This window comes from Ambystoma mexicanum, chromosome 6p, assembly GCF_040938575.1.
Source record: "Ambystoma mexicanum isolate Mex_15411 chromosome 6p, UKY_AmexF1_1, whole genome shotgun sequence".
Taxonomy (NCBI): domain Eukaryota; kingdom Metazoa; phylum Chordata; class Amphibia; order Caudata; family Ambystomatidae; genus Ambystoma; species Ambystoma mexicanum.
Genome location: NC_090935.1, coordinates 21,190,556 through 21,210,299, shown reverse-complemented (window position 1 = coordinate 21,210,299; position 19,744 = coordinate 21,190,556). Strand labels below are relative to the sequence as shown.

The 19,744-nt window shown below is 45.9% G+C and overlaps 1 protein-coding gene across 4 annotated transcripts in view; it reads left to right on the top strand.

Moving 5' to 3' along the window:
• The window catches only part of LOC138511150 (zinc finger protein with KRAB and SCAN domains 7-like), a 296,010-nt gene that overhangs the window by 44,595 nt on the left and 231,671 nt on the right, over positions 1-19,744 (top strand). For all 4 annotated transcript variants that reach the window (XM_069626650.1, XM_069626652.1, XM_069626649.1 and 1 more), the window contains exon 2: positions 3,070-3,202. In XM_069626650.1, the coding sequence (XP_069482751.1) occupies positions 3,070-3,202 (133 nt within the window). The remainder of the gene's footprint in view (positions 1-3,069; positions 3,203-19,744) is intronic.

Here is a 19,744-nt window from a genome sequence, read left to right as displayed (position 1 = left end):
ACAACAACTTGCTTGGCACAAGACAATCTGGTTTCCGTCCCAAACATGGGACTGAAACAGCACTACTAGATTTAAAAACCCAAATTGAGGACCTAAAAGATTATGGCAAATTAGCCCTACTATTACTCCTAGACCTTTCGGCAGCTTTTGACCTGGTCAACCATGAAATCCTCTGTCGCCACTTGAAGTCTGCCGTCCACTTTTCCACCAAAGCTACCAAATGGATCATCTCCTTCTTGGACAACAGGCAAATGAGGGTATTCTCACCCACAGCTGTTGCAGAACCTACCTCGGTCCCTTGCGGGGTACCCCAGGGCTCATGCACCTCACCTACTTTATATAATGTCTTCACTAAACCACTGTTTGATGTCCTTGATTATCTGGGTGTCACCTACACCAACTACGCCGATGACACCCAGATACTCATCCCAATCACAGGAGACTACTTAGCGGATACAAAAGCCTTGAATGACATTTATCAAGTCATCCAAGCTTGGATGGCCCAGCATGAGCTTTGTCTTAACGACGATAAGACGGAGCTCCTCATCCTGGGATCCCAACAACGACTGAACAGACTTGACCCCACTTTCAAGAAGTTAATTATCGATGGTAACACTATCAAAGTCTCATCTGACACCAAAACGTTAGGAATTTACCTTGACTCCACCCTATCCCTCAACAGACAAACCAATTCAGTTGTCTCAGCTTCTGCCTACACATGTAAGCTTTTCACAGCTTGTCGCCCCTTCCTCACCACACAGAACAGTACGATCCTAGCCAGGACACTGATTATGTCCAAACTAGATTATTGTAATGCCCTATATCTTGGGACCAGCCAACATAACCTGAACAAGCTTCAGGTTACACAGAATAATGCAATCAGAGCTGCCCTCAACATCTCCAGATCCGCTCACATCTCTGAGACTAGGAGAAGTTTACACTGGCTATCAGTGACACAAAGAATTGCGCTGAAATCGCTCACGCTCACACACAAATGCCTGAACAACCAGGCCCCTACCTACCTCGCATTGCGCTTCTCGCACTACACACCTACCCGTCTACTCAGATCGGCTCAAGCACACGCTCTGACCATCCCCAGATACAAACTGCAGAAAGCTGGGGGAATCAGCTTCCCGGACCTTGCCTCCAAACTCTGGAACTCCATTCCTGCAACTATTAGATCCATACACTCCCCTACCATTTTCAAACAAAGAACCAAATTATGGTTAGTCTCTAATGTTGTCTCAACGACCAATGTATTGCAGGCTCATATTCTACCTCTGCTTGTAAATCTCCTCGCTACCTGTTAATATTGCAATGTGCACTTTGCATTAACAACTTATACTCTGTGACTGTAAATAATCTTGTACATTATACTGTTTCTATGCCATGATGTAACTTGTACTGTAAATTTACACACTGTGCCAAGATATGCGCCCGGTTGCCCTTGGGCCTCGTTGCGCTATATAAATAAATAAAATACAAATACAAAATACAAATACTCCTCTAATCCCCATCTACAGTATCCAAGATATGGCCTTTCCCTTCCCTCTCCCTCCTCCTACTTCCCACTTTTACTTCCTTTCTCCAGCGTCCACCACCACCTCTATGCATTGTCACCCGTCCTTTGTTCCTCCATGCAATTACGTGCACTGCAGACAATGAAATATCTTGTAGCCATTACCTGTAAGTATCTCTTTACTTTCTTCAGTCTCTTCCTCATCCCCTGTACACTTCCCACCTGTTACAAAACAGCTGCTGTGTTGGCATTCTGAATCCTCCTCTGCTGACCAACTTCTGATCTGTCTTCTCTCATCCTGCACCACTCAAATTCCAAATCATTGCTCACCTGGAGGACAATAAATACTTCCAAGCCCCTCTCCCACCCAAAACCTGTTTTTTTGCACCAATCAAGCTGCCGAACTGGCATTGGCTGACATCTCCAACTTACTTACCACTGCACAACACTCTAAACTAGCCTCTATTCCCATCCTCCTGGACCACAAGAAGCCTTTGATCATTTTGGTCAGCCGACTCTCCTTCTCACACTCTACTTCAGCCCTCACCTGGATTACCTCCGACCAGTCGGACCACGCAAGTGCTTGTGGCACTATGCCCACTGAGTTGCAGCCCCCAAGGCTCTGTTCTTTGTACTTCGCTCTTAATACCGATTCTCTTGCCAAGGGACCACCTTTACAGATGTCAGAGATCGTTTTCTGTTTTTCCTCTTTTCCATGTGATATCCCAGAAAGGATATCCACCTTTCTCTTTCCATCTACACTAGGGGCCCTCCAGTGACTGATACTTGATTTGTTAAAGACCGAAGTAATTTGCCTAACTCCTCCAATGCTACATCCATCAACCTCCTGCAACCCTGGGCTCCTAAGACCTGCAGCGTAAGCTCCTACACCCACTGGTACACAAGTTGGGCATTTATTTGCACACTAATTGTTGATAATAGTCCCGTTATTTGTATATTAATTGGGGCTACCATATGAAATTCGATAAATTGTACTCTTTTCTCGTGAACCGATGAGTTGTAACCTTTGCACATGTGTTGATGTTGTTTATTGAATTATGGTGCTAGGTTATATGCATTACGATTGTCCTACCTTGCATTGTGTTTACTCGCTGTTATTGTCCATTGTTATGCATGTCAGCTTATATTGCTGTTTGCATATCTGTCTACATTGCAATTGCACTTTAGAACGCTCCAAGTTAAAAGGTAGTCTTACACTGCACTTTATGAGCAATACCTCAGGAAATAAGAAAAATCATTTTGTGTGTGAATTTAGAGGTTTTCTTTCAAATCAGGTTGTTGTATCCTACACAAGTTGGTTTAACATGAACATATGAAAAATCTGCCCCACCACATAGGTCACTTTAGAAAGAGTCTTAGTGTGTTGCTTTCAATTCCGCTTTTAGTACCAGCGAGAGGTTGTATTTAGTGCTTACCATACCTCCCTTTAGGGTTGGAAACCTATACAATATCTTTTTGAGCTGAACAAAGAATGGTTAGATATTTCCAATGGAAAATAACATTTTCTCATCCCTGGTTTTCTGATGCAGGTGCACAGCAGCTTCCTGCATAGGGTACCAAGCAAGAGAAGCATGGAGTGCGTGCAGCTCCGACACCCCAGCAGGGTGCACCCTCGATTCTGTGTCGGAAGCGCTGTGGCACGGCTGGTAATAGTGCGGCCTGGTAAGAGTTTATGCTAATTACATTTGTTAATAATGTGTGACTAGTCATTTTTTACTTGCTATGTGAAAACAAAGAAATTGATATGAGGCCGGGAAGCCCAAAGGAAACGCACCAACACAGGTTACAAAGAACATTAAAAGTGCTTTATTTAAAAGCTACAACAGTTACCAAAAAGTCAATTGACAAACGGATAGCTATTCGGCTCTCAGAGTAACAGAACAAACTTCAACGAGAGTTCACTGCGTTAGTGAGAGAGACCGTACATTGGGATACTAGTGCTTTTATACTTTTTATCCAGCTCTGGCCAACCCCCTCGCGGGTTAACCATTCTTAGGACCAGGCCTAGGGTTCCTTGCCAGGTCAATCCGATAATGTATGCATTTTGATCAGTTCAGCTGATAGTTGTTCATTTACACATAGGTCAGGGATAGGACAAGGTCTCAGTTCGCGACCCCAACAAGTGGCCTGCAGGCATATTATTTATTCATGTGTGCGGCGGTCACAACGGCCTGAATCTCACTCGGAATGTCATTCGGCCTTCATTCTGGTGTTCAGGGTGACTTCCACATTTACAAGAGAACCTAAAATGGCAGCTAAATCTAAGATGGCGATTTACACAGTTTTCATTAAGGTCAAGACCTTGCCGCGGAATCTACTTACACAATGTTTTAGACAACTTGGCGTAGGCCAACACACATTCAAATAATGCAATAGGAGGTATAATATTATTTCGATTCCAACAGCTAGAAAACAAATCTGAGCACCTCATATCTGATCCAAACCGAGCAGAACACAAAGCTCGGCATGGGCAGCCCATCCAAGATCCTGCAACAGAGCGCTCAATGTTGCCAATTCATGCCCTATGGGAGGTCTATAGCGATGCACCTTCCTTTCTTCGGGTATAGGGGATCTTCAGGTGAAGTCCCCAGGGAGAGGGTTGATTGGGCGGGAGGGAAGAGACTGTGTCCTTCTGCTCAATTGCCGAGTCCATCTCCCGACCACCAATTCCGTCTCAAGCGAAGGATTTAACACCATCATATCTCCCAAATTAGGATGTTGGGCACCATGAAACTAGGATGGGGGTGGGGCTGAGTGTAGAGGATGGTGATGGGATCCAAGCTGAAGGCTCAACACTGTCTTTTTTCACTAATGGTAAGATTATTGTAAGATCATCACCTTCTGGACTGTTGTTTAAAGGGAGTACAGCCAAAGTGGTCCAACGGACAATCGCACTGTATGACGTAAGAAGCGTTTCATGTAATTGTGTTCACAATCAAACGCACCCACCAGCGCCACCCACCCTCGTTTTTTTATAAAAGCTCCTTTGCTCTCGCTTGATATGCTTTGACAGGTTCAGCATAGTCTTGGGCTTCAAAATGAATGGGTCTATGAGGGGAATCACCCCTATAAGTGCTGCTTGTAAAGCAGCCGTGTTTACGTACCTGGATATTAAGTGGGTGAGCAAGGAATTTACCAACCTGGTTATCCAGTGTCCCATAATAGGAACGATCTATTAGAGCTTCAAGTTACAAACATGTGTTGAAGTGTGCCGTTGATTGCAAGCAATGGAAGAACCACCATCTGAATATTTGGGAGTGCACATTATAAGGGCGTTACAATCACGTATACTCTCCATTTTTAGTACAAGTCAAGAGGTCAATTGAAAAACTGTTCAGGTGGGGGGCGCTATTGCGCACAACGAAAATGGCGGCTTAGAAGAGAAGCCCCGGTGCTTAGTGCGACAGCCTGGCTCCTACACGCCTATTCCGGGCAGTAAAAACATCCATACAGAATTCCAATGCTGGCGGAAAAAACTGCCACACACGAGTCACTCCTGAGGCTGCGGCGGCCCCCTGCGACTACAGGCCTGCTGCTGGCACTTTTCGCGCCTAATATATTGTGGCCGCCTGCAGCGACCTGAACACTGCAGAGACACTACAGATCCCGTGTGAGGCTCCGGTGAAATACCCTGTGGCTCTATTCATTGGGGCGACACTGCTGAGGCCCCGGAGAAGGCTCCCCCATACAGCGCCCGCTGCCGGGGACTGACTAATGCAGCAGCCTGGCTGCGTCCTCGGCCGGCGAACAAGGCTGCGGTTGCCCATGGGCGCAGGAGGCCCTTCATCTGTGGTCGTTGGCTCTGGCCTGTTGCTGCAGCAATGTACTTCTTTGCCTCTGGCCCGCTGCTCCGTGGTGATATGGACGGGCGCCGGCGCTGCAGACAGCAACACGATGAGCAGTTGGAGCTCCTTGGGCATTTCATAGTGAAGGCTCCAGAGGTTAATGCTCAGCGACTTCAAACTATCCCCTGTGGTGAGTTCCATGCTACCTGGCGTTGTGAAAAATGCAGCGAAGTGCTTGTAACCCGCAGGCTAACTACATACCTTGGCGCTGAGGTTCCCTGGGTCATTGGAGGCCCCTGGTGCGCAGTAGATTATAACGCTCTGCATTTAGATTGCTTCACATCAGTGGCATTAAAGCTTTTTGTAAGGGGAACACTCTTGGACACTGCAAGTCTATTCTCTGGGAACTTGATGTGCTCCTGCCTTTGGCGATGCGTGCCGTTCCCGCAAGGGTTGTGCTGCCCGGGAGGAGTGGGGTCCCTATTCCTAGCCTTTCATCTGGTACAAACGGACAAAACCTGCTGCGTTGATGTGCCCCTCATTAAGAGCATTTCTTCGACAAGGCCCCCCGCCCCGTTTGACTGCTTGCGCGGTGATGGGAGGGTCACCAGACTCGGTTGCTTCGCTTCCCCGACGGCCTAGTGAGGAACATTGGCTGGCTGGAAACAAGACTGGTGCCCCTTGCCCATAGAGGGGGCGCACTCCGTGCAGTGGGTGCCCTGGCCTGGATTACAATCGGTCCACCACTGGATGTCCGGATGTAGTTTTGAACCTTTGTCCAGGATTCCCTATAGATGATCTGTGTGCTGCACACCTCTCCCCAGCTAAAACAATGGTCTGGTGGGATCCTGCTGGTGCCGTGTGACTGTAATACACTTGGAGACCTGTCTACGGGCATTCTTCAACCATAGAACTGATTTATCCTGATAGTGCCTACGCCAAGGCTTGGAGACAATATGCAAATTGACTTTGGCAACGGGGGCTACACTACTAAACAGTCCTACTGGTAGTAACTGGTGGCAGGGAAGCCCACATGCCCTAGTACATACACAAAGCACCTGTGCCACCCGGGTGGACGATTTTAATACTGTGGTAGCTCAGCACGGGTCTGTGACAGTAGCCAGAAATCTGACCCTGTGGGAAACGACTCCCCAAGCGCCCACCCCTTCCACCCCTACAGGACTGAAACCTTGCTGGATCGATCCGTGGTGCGACACGTACACCGTTTCAACCTTGCTGAAACGGGACGATGCAGAGGGCCCACAGCTGCCACCCTGGTGCTATGGCGGGCCTCCGCTGGGTGCCCTGGCGGCCACGTCCCTGGCCCAGATACACTTGGCCTGACAGATCCTCAATACTAGGTGGCATGGTTCGGATCCCAATTGGTCGTGGCAACAACATTTTGGCTAATCGAGCCTGTCACCAACCAGAAGGACCCCAACTCCTTGAATAACGGAAGTGGAAGGTTCTACGACATGTGTGCGGTAGCACGCCTCACTATTCTGCAATAGACATCTCTCTGGCGATAAGGCATGGAGTGACCACGTAACTCGGCAGCACAGCTGAATGCTACTACAAGCAAGCTCCCCGCACTAAATTTCTGGCTACTATCACTGGGCTGGATACAACACCCTGGCCACACAAATCCTATATTGGGACTTTATCGACACTCAACATAGTTGCCAGCAATACAACGCAATGCCGAGGGGGCCTGAAAGAAGCACTGTTCCATCAACATGTGCCAATACTACACCCAAGGTGATCGAGGGAGCAGAGGGCACGGACAAGTCTACTATAGAGAGACCGATTGAAGAATATGTGGAGCAAACATTGATGACGCTACTAGATAACCCAAAAGTGTTGCCACATTTTGCCATTGAACGGGCACACTGCACACTGGCCCCGAAGCCCAAGCCCAGTACCCCTCCATGCCCAATAATTGCCCGGGTGCTAATTTACTGCGACAGAGATGCTTTGCTTCACGCTGCAAGGTCTAAGGGCGAGCTGCTACTGGGCTCCAGCAGAGTCCACCTGTATATGGACTTATCAGTGCAACAAGAACGTAAATCATTCTCAGTGACCAAGAAGAGGCTGCACGAGCACAACATGAAATATGCCATGCTCTATCCCGCCAAGCTACGCATTGTGCACAATAGCAAGGTGTATTGTTTCACCTTACCGGAGTAGGTCATGCGATTCGTAGATGAGCACTTCCCTGGATGATCGACAGGGGTCACTGTGACCTCTGTGAATCTTACCAGCAAACCCTAGTTGAAATACTGGAACCATTTGGCTGTGTACTGGGTGACAATATTCCGCCTACTCAACATGCCCCTAAGTTCGACTGCGACCCAGGCTACCAGATAACTGGAAGTAGAATTTTTGATAATACAAGCAACGAAGGCAGCTGCGCCGCAGCAGAAGCAGTTGGCACGCAGCCCCCTCATGCAGTGTTGCAAATTTTGTCAGGACGTTCACAATGGGGCAATCGTCCCTCTGATTGGGGGAGGGATCGGGGAGGGAGAGGGGCGTTGGGATAAAGTTATGCTAAATGTGTGTTTGACATGTTCTTATGTAACAATAGCAACCACAATACACATATGGAAGATGTACTTATTCATTGAATAGCACAGCAGCAGTCAATAGTCGCACTAAGAGTAGTCCAGATGGGAGTTGATCCGATACACCTCGTGAGCTGGAATGTGCAGGGGTTGGGTAACCTGATCAAGAGGAAGCGCCTACAATTATATTTAGAACGGCATGAAGCACAGATCCTGTTCCTACTGGAGATGCATGCATTGACAGTGCGGAGACGCATGCATTGACAGTGCTGCAAGGCATTTGCTAAGACCTGGGGCCCGCAACATTACTACACCACATATTCGACCCTCATTCATAAGTCCATTCACTACACTCACATAAGCGCCCAACTGGACCCGGCGGGACGATCTATCTTGATGCACATGAAGATACGAGGCAGGAGGTTATATTACTAAACACATACGGCCCCAACACAGAGGTGTAGCCAGGATTGTCTTGCAAGAGGGGCCTGAATCTAATGCTGTTGGGCCCAGAGCACTGACATTAACGTTTGTAAATGCCCACACAGCTGCTCTGTGTGGGCATTTACACATTTTGGGTGGGCCTTGCCCGCTCAGGCTCTACCCTGTCTACACCTCTGCCCCAACATTGACGATCCAGATTTTTATATAGATATACTTGACTTGCTCGCCCAAAACCCCTTGGGGGGCGAGGGTTGATTTTAATACCATAATGGACCACAGCCTTGATAGATCTGGCTCTCGATCCCGGCCACCGACCAAAGCAGCTCAGGTACTGCACGAAGACCTTAAAGAAATGGGCCTGGTAGATGCTTGTAGGGATTTGAATCCAAGGTTACGGCAGTACTCGTACTACTCAACGGTCCACGACTCACATTCCCGAATAGACATGTGGCATATTTCTAACATACTGGTCGATTGCTTGAACGGAGCCGAAATACTGTCTAGAACATACTGGATCACTCCCCTGTAACAATACGGCTTTCATTGAGCGATGCACCTTTTGTGAGTAGAGGGTGGAAGCTTAAGCCGCAATCCCTATTGGATCCTATTTTCAAGACTGAAATGACAAAGTGTATAGATGAGTACTTTGTGCTAAACAGGATCACAGTGGACACACAGGCAACTCTCTGGGAAGCCTTTAAGGCATATATCCATGCGGCAACCCTGGCGTCTGAGACTGGGATAATTACATGCATATGCAGGGACATACAACGTAGTGAGACCCAACTGTGTAGGTTAGAGCAGACACTAGAGACAAACCCGGGTAACTAAATTTTAGGTAGATAAAAACGGAACGGGATCTCTTCTGGAAGCATGCGGACAGGGAACTGTCCTAATCAGGCGAGCAAATATGGTGAGAGTGACCACCCAGGCAGGCTGCTCGCCAGGGTAATCTGTGAAATCAAGGATGTATCTATATTGCTGCCAATTTTACCATTTGAAATCACCCATCACTAATATTAGTTACTCATTTGGAATTGATTGACGTATTTTATTTACGGTTGTATTTTATTTACTGAACTACCTATAAACGTGGGTTGTTCTTTTTGTTGCATAATTGCGTTCACATTGTGATTGGAGCATTGTACAGATTGGTCATATTCAGCCTTGCACTGTACATTTCCACTGCCAATAATCGTTATCTTTAATTTGATGATGGTGTCGAGTGCGTCTTTATTTGTGCCTTGCCCTCCCATTATTGTAGGGCAGGTATTGACCACAGAGCAGTTGGTGTCCCATCAGAGGTTTGGAAAATGGGTAAACAGGCTCAAGTGGACGGAAACTTTGTGCCGTCAGTAGGACTGCGTCTGGGTTCGCAGATGGGGACTATTGAAGCTGAAATCGCGTTTCCGGCGTCCCAAAATGGGCTTGAAGAGAGTAGCGAAGTGGGATCCTCCATATGTGAGGAGAAACAACCCTCATTCTGCTCCCAGAACGCCAATACTTCTGCCTGTACGGAAACTCTTGGCAACCCCGTCGCTCAAGTGAACTAGATGGGGAAGGGAGCCTGTATGGGTTTGTCCCCAGTTATATTTAAATTCAAAGAGATTAATACATTTGATCAATCAGTAGGCAATGAGGTAATAAACTCTGAGTTATCTAATGCTGTAATGACTGAACGTGCAGACATTCTAATGAAAATGGGAATTGCGATGTTTCTTAATAAACTTTCTGATGTCTCCATGTTTCTGCCAGCTATTGAGACGGAGTTGGGAAGGCGTATGAGATTTTCCCTGGCCCCTTCTACCCCAGTGCATCAAAGTGGCTGTGGCATTGAGAACGTACAGATATTTAGCAAGTTGCCAGAAGGGTCCGATACTTTGGCCGAGGGGGATATCCGTGGGGTGGGAGGGGGGGCCATAAAGTGGATTACTCTATGGGGGAATTCTGTAATCCGAAATCCAGCCACCAGACCGATAGACAGGGCAACATAAAGCCAATGGCAGCTTTAACGCTTTCAAATCCCGACTTGGGTATTTCCATTCCGCATATAGAGGCAAACGCTCCGGAAACCCGTGACATAGGCAGACAGCACTTGCAAACTAGTTCTGAATTTGGCACTGATTTTCCAGTGTTGACACAACTTTTTAAATCTGTTGGACCGAGGACATGAACAAACACACTGTGAAATTGGAGTTGTGAAAGGTTCTCTTGTAGAAACAGTATGTAAATTAAATCGCATAGGAGGGCTCTTATTTGCCTATGACACGGTTGCCGCTCTAACGGTCGCCAGAAATCAATCAACGCTGGTCACAGTTGATAGAGCCGTCCAAACACCTGCTGACCATAGAATGCTAGGTAATCCCATTAAGTCATTTGCCGAGCTGGCTGTTGGAATATGACTCAAGTGGAATCCAGCCGAACAACGACGGTGAGGGAACTTGCACAAGTTGTTACCTCCAATGCATTGGCGATTCAGAAAATTGCCCAGTATATCGTTGAAATTCCACAAGGCAAGCATGGCAGCCAGGACCACTGAAGTAACGAGGGTCTGGTGAACGCTGAGGTGGTTCCTTATTGTGAACCGATTGATAGTCCCTCTGCCTTAACCAATTTGGAAGATGACCTTTATGGTAATCCTGGACAGGCTTCTGTGGTGCCAGTGGATATGGCAAGCCCAGCGCGTCCTGTAGTCGTGTTGTCCCGTAAACAAAAGAAAATGACAGTAAGGGCACAAAAACGAAGGGCACGTGAAAATAAGTCCCTGAATTCAAACGTTAAAAAAACCAAGAATGAATAAAAAAAATAAAAAAATGACATCATGCATCACATATCAAGGATATATGTAATCTATCTAATGAAGACGTTGCCATTGATTTACAACGGCGTAACTCATAGTCTAAAGCCCTACTAAATACTGATCACCCAAATCTGGCTTCACCAGACAAACCTCTGAAAAGGAAAAAATCAAATAAAAAAAAATACTGATAAAAGTATGCCCACAGGAATCCATTGGTAATAACTGTGTAGGGGCGACAATGGATGAGTCTGATCTACTAAAATGTTACCCCGCTCTTGTAACCAATAAAGTGTCGAATAGAATCAAAGGTATGGGTGGAGTAATTCCTCCTGCTCAAATGACGCAAGGTGTGAAAAATCAACTGGGGAAACCTGGTATTTGTGGGATGCATGCACCCAAAGAGAAAAGACTGGAATTGACCTCCAAATTAGGTGAACTTAGGGTCGAGAGTATACACCCTGAGAATGCGACCACCCCAGTTCCTCGAAAGGGGGGGGAGGTATTCAGGGACGCATGAGGATGGAGCTGAGTGTGATGGAAACTTAAAAGTATGCCCTAATCGCCTAATGGGTACCCTTAAAGGCAACTCGCAAGAGGGACAAAAAGAGGTTGATCCTATTGAGGAGCGTGGAGTCCTCAATCCTGAAATACCATATATCATGGGGTGGGAATCGAAGACCGTACCTAATGGAAAAGCCAGTCTTAATCGCTCCGCTATGCTTAGGTCTTTTTAAGCCATTCCTTATTTGAGAACAATTGGAACGTATGATATAGATTGGGTCCGGTTATCTTCCCTCAATTCACATCGGATGATTTGTGGATACCACTCTTATATCATCATGAAATTGATTTGGGAACAAAAAGAGGATTTTGAGCTGATTGGACTCATTCCCTTGATATTTTCCTCTGAAGCAACAGTATTTGTTGAGACGCCCCCTATAAGCCAACATTGGATCATCTAGTGGGCATATGTATCCACAGCTTAGTGACGAGGTGCTTAGGCAATTTATGAGTTTTGCCACTGCATTGCCAGGGATGGCGGGATATATTCCCCCCCCCCCCGCCCCTCATCAGGCCCATATCCAGAATCCTAATAATTAGAATGATCTGGTCGGGGTGACTTGTATGTCGTGGAACTTGTGTGGGCTTAGACATTTTTTGTCATGGGCCTCACACCTCGACGTAGTGACACGCCCCAGACTTATTCTGATTCGGGAGACAATGCATTTAACTCAGTTCACTTTAGATGGATATGATAACTACTGTCAGGTTGCAAAACGGGGGTCCCTGGGGCACCCCTCACGAGGCCTTGCTATATTGATTGATAAATCATGTAGGATTGATTCCAAATTGGTGTTAGCGCATGACTCTCTCCTAATGGTGGAATTGTATTTTCCTGGGGACATTAAGGAAGGCATTCTGCTGGTATGCCTATATTGGCATCGATTGACTTGTCCTATGTCAGACATTTGCAATCTGCTGAATCAGTTCTTGGAAGAAGCAGTTATCAGAAATCCATGCCTAAGGGTCATTGTAGAAGATTTTAATTCCATCTGCTTTAATCCGCGACACGAAAGTACGATCTCTCAGCAAGGCCAGGCAAGCAATTCGGTATTTGATGGAACTAAGTGGGTTGAGTACTTTGTCCTGGGATTTACAACTTATCCCGCCTCCTCGGGATGGTTATGAGTACACTTGGTGTAGAGGGACTGCTCGCTCAATGATCGATTACTTATTTATATCTACTAGTATGATCCATTCTGTAGAACAATTGTCTATTAGTAATCCTCACATGAGCGATCATTTGACCCTTAGAATAAAATTGCATATATCGATATGTAGATATGAAGTTCTCCCTGCTCTGGTACTTACGAAAATTGATCGCCCATGGATTTCTCTCAGATGGGACCATAAAACGTGTTTACTGCTAATACAAAGAATTAGAGAGGACCCATTTATTTGTTATGGACCGATGTATTTAGGCTCTGTATGCGTTATAGTTGAAGGTCTAAACAGTGGACGCCTCCAGGAGCATTTGAAATGGATGGCACAAAAGCAGCCTGAAGGTTCCAGGCATCTCCATTGTTTCAATGAAACCATTCTGAATCTTTGCAAGGAAACCCAAAGGCAACTTAGACACTTAACGTCTAGCCAATCACGAGTGGACCTACTAGAAATACCTTAAGCACAATATCTCGCAGCTGTATCGGAATACAGTGAAGGCTCCATCATCTCGTAATGAATAATACCAGACAAGTGTGGTCAGCGTTTAGAGCGATAACCGGTGGCAACTCTGCCCGTAGAAGCTCCCATTTCTGTCCCCTCATGGGTGGCATTTTCCTTGCCCATTGGTTTTGTATCCATCCCAAATAGAAAATTTGTGACCTTGTTCTTGAAATATTCTCCGCCATTTCTAAGATCAAGCCCTCTAGGGCACCAGGGCCCGATGGCATCCCACCATGTCTAATTAAAGCAGATCCCAGTTTAAGGGCCCACATTTTAAAAATCAAATTCGATGCTATCTATCTGTCAAGAGAAATTCCGCCATCTTGGTGCTCTGCAATTATTGTGCCCATTTATAAGAAAGGAAGACCTGATGATCCTAATAACTATAGGCCCATCGCCTTAATCGATGCTGCGGCTAAAACATTTACTTTTTTGGTTTTAGATTTAATTCAGGCCCAAATCACTCGTCTAAAACTGTTGCCTCGCTTTCAAATAGGCTTTAGAAAGCATATGGGATGTGCTTTAAATCCATCTATTATGGCTCATTTATACAAACTTACCAAACACTCCAGAACGGGGCCCCGTCTATATGGCAGCCCTCGCTCTCACAGCGGAATTTGATACTGTGATTAGAAATGTGATGTTGGAGAAAATGATTAAGTTAGGGTTTTCATTAGATTTGGTTGCCATTATTGCACTCCTGCATCAAAATACCAACTATCAAATAAGGTTGACCAAAGAGGGGGCCGTAACCAACCCTACTGTAACTGAGATTGGATTTAAACAGGGCTACACTTTGGCTGCAGTCCTGTTCAATCTGTATTTGATAGATTTTGATGCGAGCTGGAGCAAGAATGTTATATATCCTGTCAAATTGGGTCGGTTGGTCTTACATTGGATAGGTTTTGCCGATGACCTTCTGTTTTTGGACGGTACCCCATTTGGCCTCTAAACTAAATTAGAAATAGATTTAAATTTTGCATCAAAGCATAATCTTCCAAATTAATCCAACCAAATCATTAATTATTTCATTTGCGGATGGTAAGAGGAAAATTGCTAGATTCAATTGGTCTTTGAATGGAGTATGTATACCCCTGACTCCATCGATTCGATAGTTGGGCTATTGCCTATCGAGGACATATTCTATAGTGCTGTGTGAAGGATTTGCTAACTGAAGCCGCTCACCTCTCAGATGAAGATCATCTTCAACAAGCACTGTCGGTTTCTCTCTTGCTCTGCATACAATATTATCTCCTAAAAGTAGAACCTATAGTGCTCTATCCACTGGATATCTGCACCTTTGATATGGTGGGATTCCTTGACATGATGCTAGGTAGACAGTGGAAGCAGGTATTGGGTATTGCACTTTCATTACCAAATTCCTTTTTATGTTTGAGCTTGGGATATTGCCCGTCTGTAAAATGGCATTGGCGCATGCTCAATAATTACGCTAAAATGCTTGCTCCTCCGGAACAATCCTTGTATGACTATTTTGCTGTAATTTGACTACGGGTGCCATCAATTTCGAAATTTAAAACAAAATGGAAGTGATTCTAGAGGAGACATTTATAGACAAGTAAGATCTTATTATTGGACTCCCTTCTTGTAAAAGAAAATGTCAGACCTATTATTGGTGTTTGATGTCAGATAAAATCGGCAGTAGTAAATCATATTACAAATATGCAAATTTCAGTAGAAAATGGGGTGAAAGGGCCCGGTATCTAGAGATTTTCCCATGTAATTACTTGCGGTATAAGTTGAATCAATTGCTGACCAATGAAACACTGCAATATTGAAAGCAAGGTGTGGCGAATACCACACCTGAAGATGTCACTTTTGTGCCCAAATTACGGTACTATAAACCCTTGAGCACCTGGTCGTATATTGTGAGTTTTAGGAGCTGGCTAGATGTAGGATTTATGGAGCCTATATATCTTCGGCATCATGGTTGACTAGAGAAAGTTTATGGGAAAGTTGTATGTGGGGTAGCCACCAAAAGGTACTGATCCGACTGGCTAAATTATTAAATGTTATTGAAGAGGCCCTGTCACAAAAGAATTACTGTTAATTGATTCCGCCGCAGGGGTAAGTTCAAATAAGATAAGATGGAAGTCTGATCCATTTTTGATTAGATAAGGGTGTTTGAGGGAGTTGAAGAATTCGTATTGAAAACCACGTAGAGACTGTTGTTTTATACTATACAAAGATCAATTCTGGTATGTATTGATTATGTTTTAATGTTTATATTGGATGAAAGAATTTTCTGAAAGTGATTATGAAAATGTTTACTTAGTGATACAATGGGAAACAATGATTTGGGTTTTATTTTATGTTGTTGTATGGAGTAGATAGATTATTTTTTTTTAGTACAATTGTAGTAAGAACAAATTAACTTTGTAATTATAAGTGAATTTTGTAATGTCAATATTGATTTTTCTTTTGTAAAGGTTTGATAACCAAATATAAATAATTTTTTTATTATTTACGGTTGTAGTATTTGAGTGTGCGGCAAGATTTGGAGGATCATATATATTGATCAAGACAATCTCCTTATGGTCAATCATCTTGCATTTAATGCTAACTGCTTGTACCATTAAGGTAGAATGTAACACATTTTCAATGATCCAAGGATGTTTAACTGAAATCAAGAGCCCTCCTTTAGGGCTCTTAGTGGCCAAAATTTGGTGGGTACTGCGATCATCGAAATCACAATCGCTCGTTAGCCATATCTCTTGAAGAGCTACAATGCTGAAGAGATCAAAGTTTGCTAATAAGCCGTCTTCATCAGTGTAGTGGGAGTATCCTGTGGTGTTCCAACAGCAAACAATGTTGTAGTTACCGACTATTGTTCACAAAGTGCGATTTAAAGGCTTTTGGTAGCCATTGCCAATAGCCATCGGTGTCAACCTGGGGAGATTTGGCACGGCTAGTTTTAATTAATTCCATAGCTGTTGTGCAAAACGGTGCCTTTTCATTTAAGGTAACCGGGGTAGTTGTTATGTTCGGTTGTATAACTTCTGTATTGGACACTGAGGGGATTTTTGGTTCGATGTAGTATTTGATAGTACTCATTGAAGTGTCGCTACAGCAATAACCCAGTTTAAAGAGGTCGTCTTCATCGCATAAAATATAGTCGATTGTACATTCAGAAGTGAAACATAAGTTCGATATGACATTTTTGTGATCTTCGAGTTGGTAAATTACCACAATGTCTTCGTACAATTAATTCAAATGGATTGTGTCCTCCAACGTATTCTACATTTTTGAAATGTAATGTACACAGCTGTGTACTTCGGAAACTTTTTCGGCAGAGGGCGTCCTGCGTTTATGGCGTCTGGTTGATGTCCCTCGAAGGCCTCTGTCGAGGGTGAGGTCACCAGATGTTATAAATAGGACGCACGGTGCCCGTAGCCTCCGTTCAGTTTTTTCCGCAAACGTGTTTGCTTCGAGAACTTGGCACGCCACATGTATTCTTCATGAATATGTCTTCCTCTTCGACCACTCCGACTCCGCGGTCTGGCTTCAAGACTTGCCAGGACTGCAAGTCTAAAATGTTGATCACCGACCCGCATCGCATTTGTTTGTGGTGCTTGCGTGAGAGTCACGACACCGACAACTGTTCCAAATGCCTGCTAAGGCCTTGCAGCAGCGTAAGGGGAAGCTTCAGGTAGGTAGGGGTTCGAAACCCAGTAAGTCTCGTCAGTCCAAGGGTATGTCCACCGGCGATTCGAGGGGTGACTTCACGTTGGAAGGAGTCCCGGGGGTCTCGGTCCCGGAGTGGTTCCTGCCATTTGTCCTCCTCGTCTCAGCATTCTAGGAAGCGCTGTCGCCGGTCGCCTTCCCCGTCCTCCTCGGAGGATGGCGACACGAGGAAAGTGGCTTGTCCAACTAAGTCCTCGACTCCGGAGGAATGGGCTGCCTTTAGGGAGCAGATGTTGGCGATTTTCCAATCGCAAGGCACAGTTCTGTCCGTGCCTTCTGACGAAGCCGGTAAGGAACGGTCTCGATCCGTGGCTCTCACGCCTTCGGGCTCGGGTCATCGGTACGATCCTCATAGGGAACCTTCGAGGTCCCATTCGGCAAGACTCAGGATAGTCGCAAGAGACGTGCTTCCAGGTCTCCGTCCTCGTTCCCAGCGAGACCGCAGAAACCTGCTAAGGGCTACGTCGGATACGGACGTCGAAACTTTTCCTTCGTATCAGCTGTCAGTGCCCTTGTCGGCGCCAAAGCCATCGATGCTCTCGACGCCTTCGGGGCTTTTTGGCCGGAATTTGCCATCAGAGATCCCTGGTACTGGGGTTTCTCCAAGGAAGGCTACTTCCAAGTCAGTCAGGCCTGTTATGGACTCCAGACCCTCGGCTGTTCCGAGACAGGACTTTTACCTCCCTCTGGATGACATCTATGAGGAGGAGAGGTCAGATTTTGATCTTGACCCTGTTGAACCTGATGGGGCTCCTGTCTTTTCAGGGAATAGCCAACTGGAAGAGTTGAGGCAAACTCTTCATGACGCTAGTGGCATGGACACTTCTCCGGAAGTGGACTTTAGCAGGCCAGAGCCTGGGGCTCATGCTTAGTCTTCTTACAGGAGACTCATGCCTAGGGTCCAGAGTATCTGGCTGGTCCAGTCTTTCTGAAGCTTTTGTGCAAGATGATCTAACAAACATTTTAGATCAAGGTCCGTCCTCTGACCCGGTGTTACCTTTTCATCTAACCTTACAGAAAAGGTTGGCGGCTGCTTGGCAGTCACCGGAATATCTTCCGGCTGTTAACAAATGGTTAACCAAAAAAATACTGCCCTTCCGTTAGCGACCCCAGCTACCTATCCACTCACCCCACTCCCGAAAGTTTGGTGTTTCAGGCGGCTACGGCCACCTCGAGGCAGGCAGCGTACCCTACTATTCCTCCTGACGGGGACGACAACCACTTCGACGGTTGGGCATGCAAGGTGTTTTCTGTAGGGAGCATGGCGCTGAAATCGGCCAACTCCTCTTGTGCCTTGGCAAGATTTTCACACACTCTGTGGAACTGTTTCTCCTGCGGCTGAGCATATTCCTAAGGGAGAAGCGAGGGATGGGTTCCTTGCTCTCTTGCAAGATGGCAAGGATGCCATGTGTGAATCCCTTCCGTCGGTTTGGACACGGCAGATAGTGTTAGCCGGCCTATGGCTGCGAGCACCGTTGCATGCAAATTTTGGTTTTGCTCCGGGTGTGCAAGCCTGTCTTTTGAACATGCCCTTTAATGGCACGCATTTGTTTGGCAGCTAGGCTGACTAGAGGCTTGAGAGGTTGCAGACCTCCAAAGCTGTTGCAAAATCTTTAAGGTCAGCTGTGCGTCAACCTCTGCCTTTTCGTCCTAGGGGACAGCAGTGGAGGGAGGCTTCTTTTCGTTTCTACTCCTCCTTTGGTAGAACGAGAGGAGCCGCCAGTCAAAGGGGTCAGCCTAAAAGTACCCTTGGTGGTTGATAGGCAGAAACCTGTGCAGTTCCCTCTGGGACCACTGCAAAAGATTTAGGACTATAGGCGTTTGGCAGTAAACCCACTTGGTAGCAGTCTGTACCACACTGATTCACTTGGTAGCTGTGGCTGAGCAGTCAGACTTCCCTCAAGAAGAGTTAGGCAGTATACAGAGTATTCACAATAGGTCAAAAGAACACAATAGAATAAGTAAACACTGACCAGAGCTTGGTGTAAAAGAGAGATAATTATTTATTTAAAACTAAATCTAGAAAAACACACAGGCACTAATAGTAAGCAATTCAAAAACACGGTCACTGAAAGATATACACTCCCTTAAAAGAATATTAGACAAGTCTTAAGTAAAGCCCCACTTATTTTCAGACAGCGGTGAGCGCTTAACGTAGATGGCACTCTAATAATTTGTTTTAAAAAAAGGGAGAGAAAAGCAGAGAATAATTTGAAACAGATCCCAACACTTTTTCACAAACACAACAAGAGAGCAAGGCAAAGTAACACCGTGAGTTTAGAGTCAGTAGGCCGGATCCGCTTTAAGAGGATCAAAACGAAATGTGTCCAAGGTCACACGGTTGCAGTGCACAGAAGTCTTGTAACGGTTCAAAAAGGAGTTGGACCAAAGAAAGGGACCAGTTAGAGGGTCAAAGCGGCCAGCCCAGTCCAGAAGGTTAAGGGATTATTATTACCTTGTAGCAATCTTTAGAAAGAGAGGCCTGGCGTACACGGTACCTTAAAGTGGTGAGAATACTCCAGCGGGGCAGTTCTTCTTGGCAGCGGATGCAAGTCGGTGCTTCGTCCGGGGGAAGAGAAGATCTAGTCGGGGAGGAAGACAGGAGTCCGTTGCACTGCCAGGGAAGAAACCAGCCGCGGAGTTTCTCAGGTAAAAGGAGCGGTCCTGTAATTCGCGGTCCAGTGGT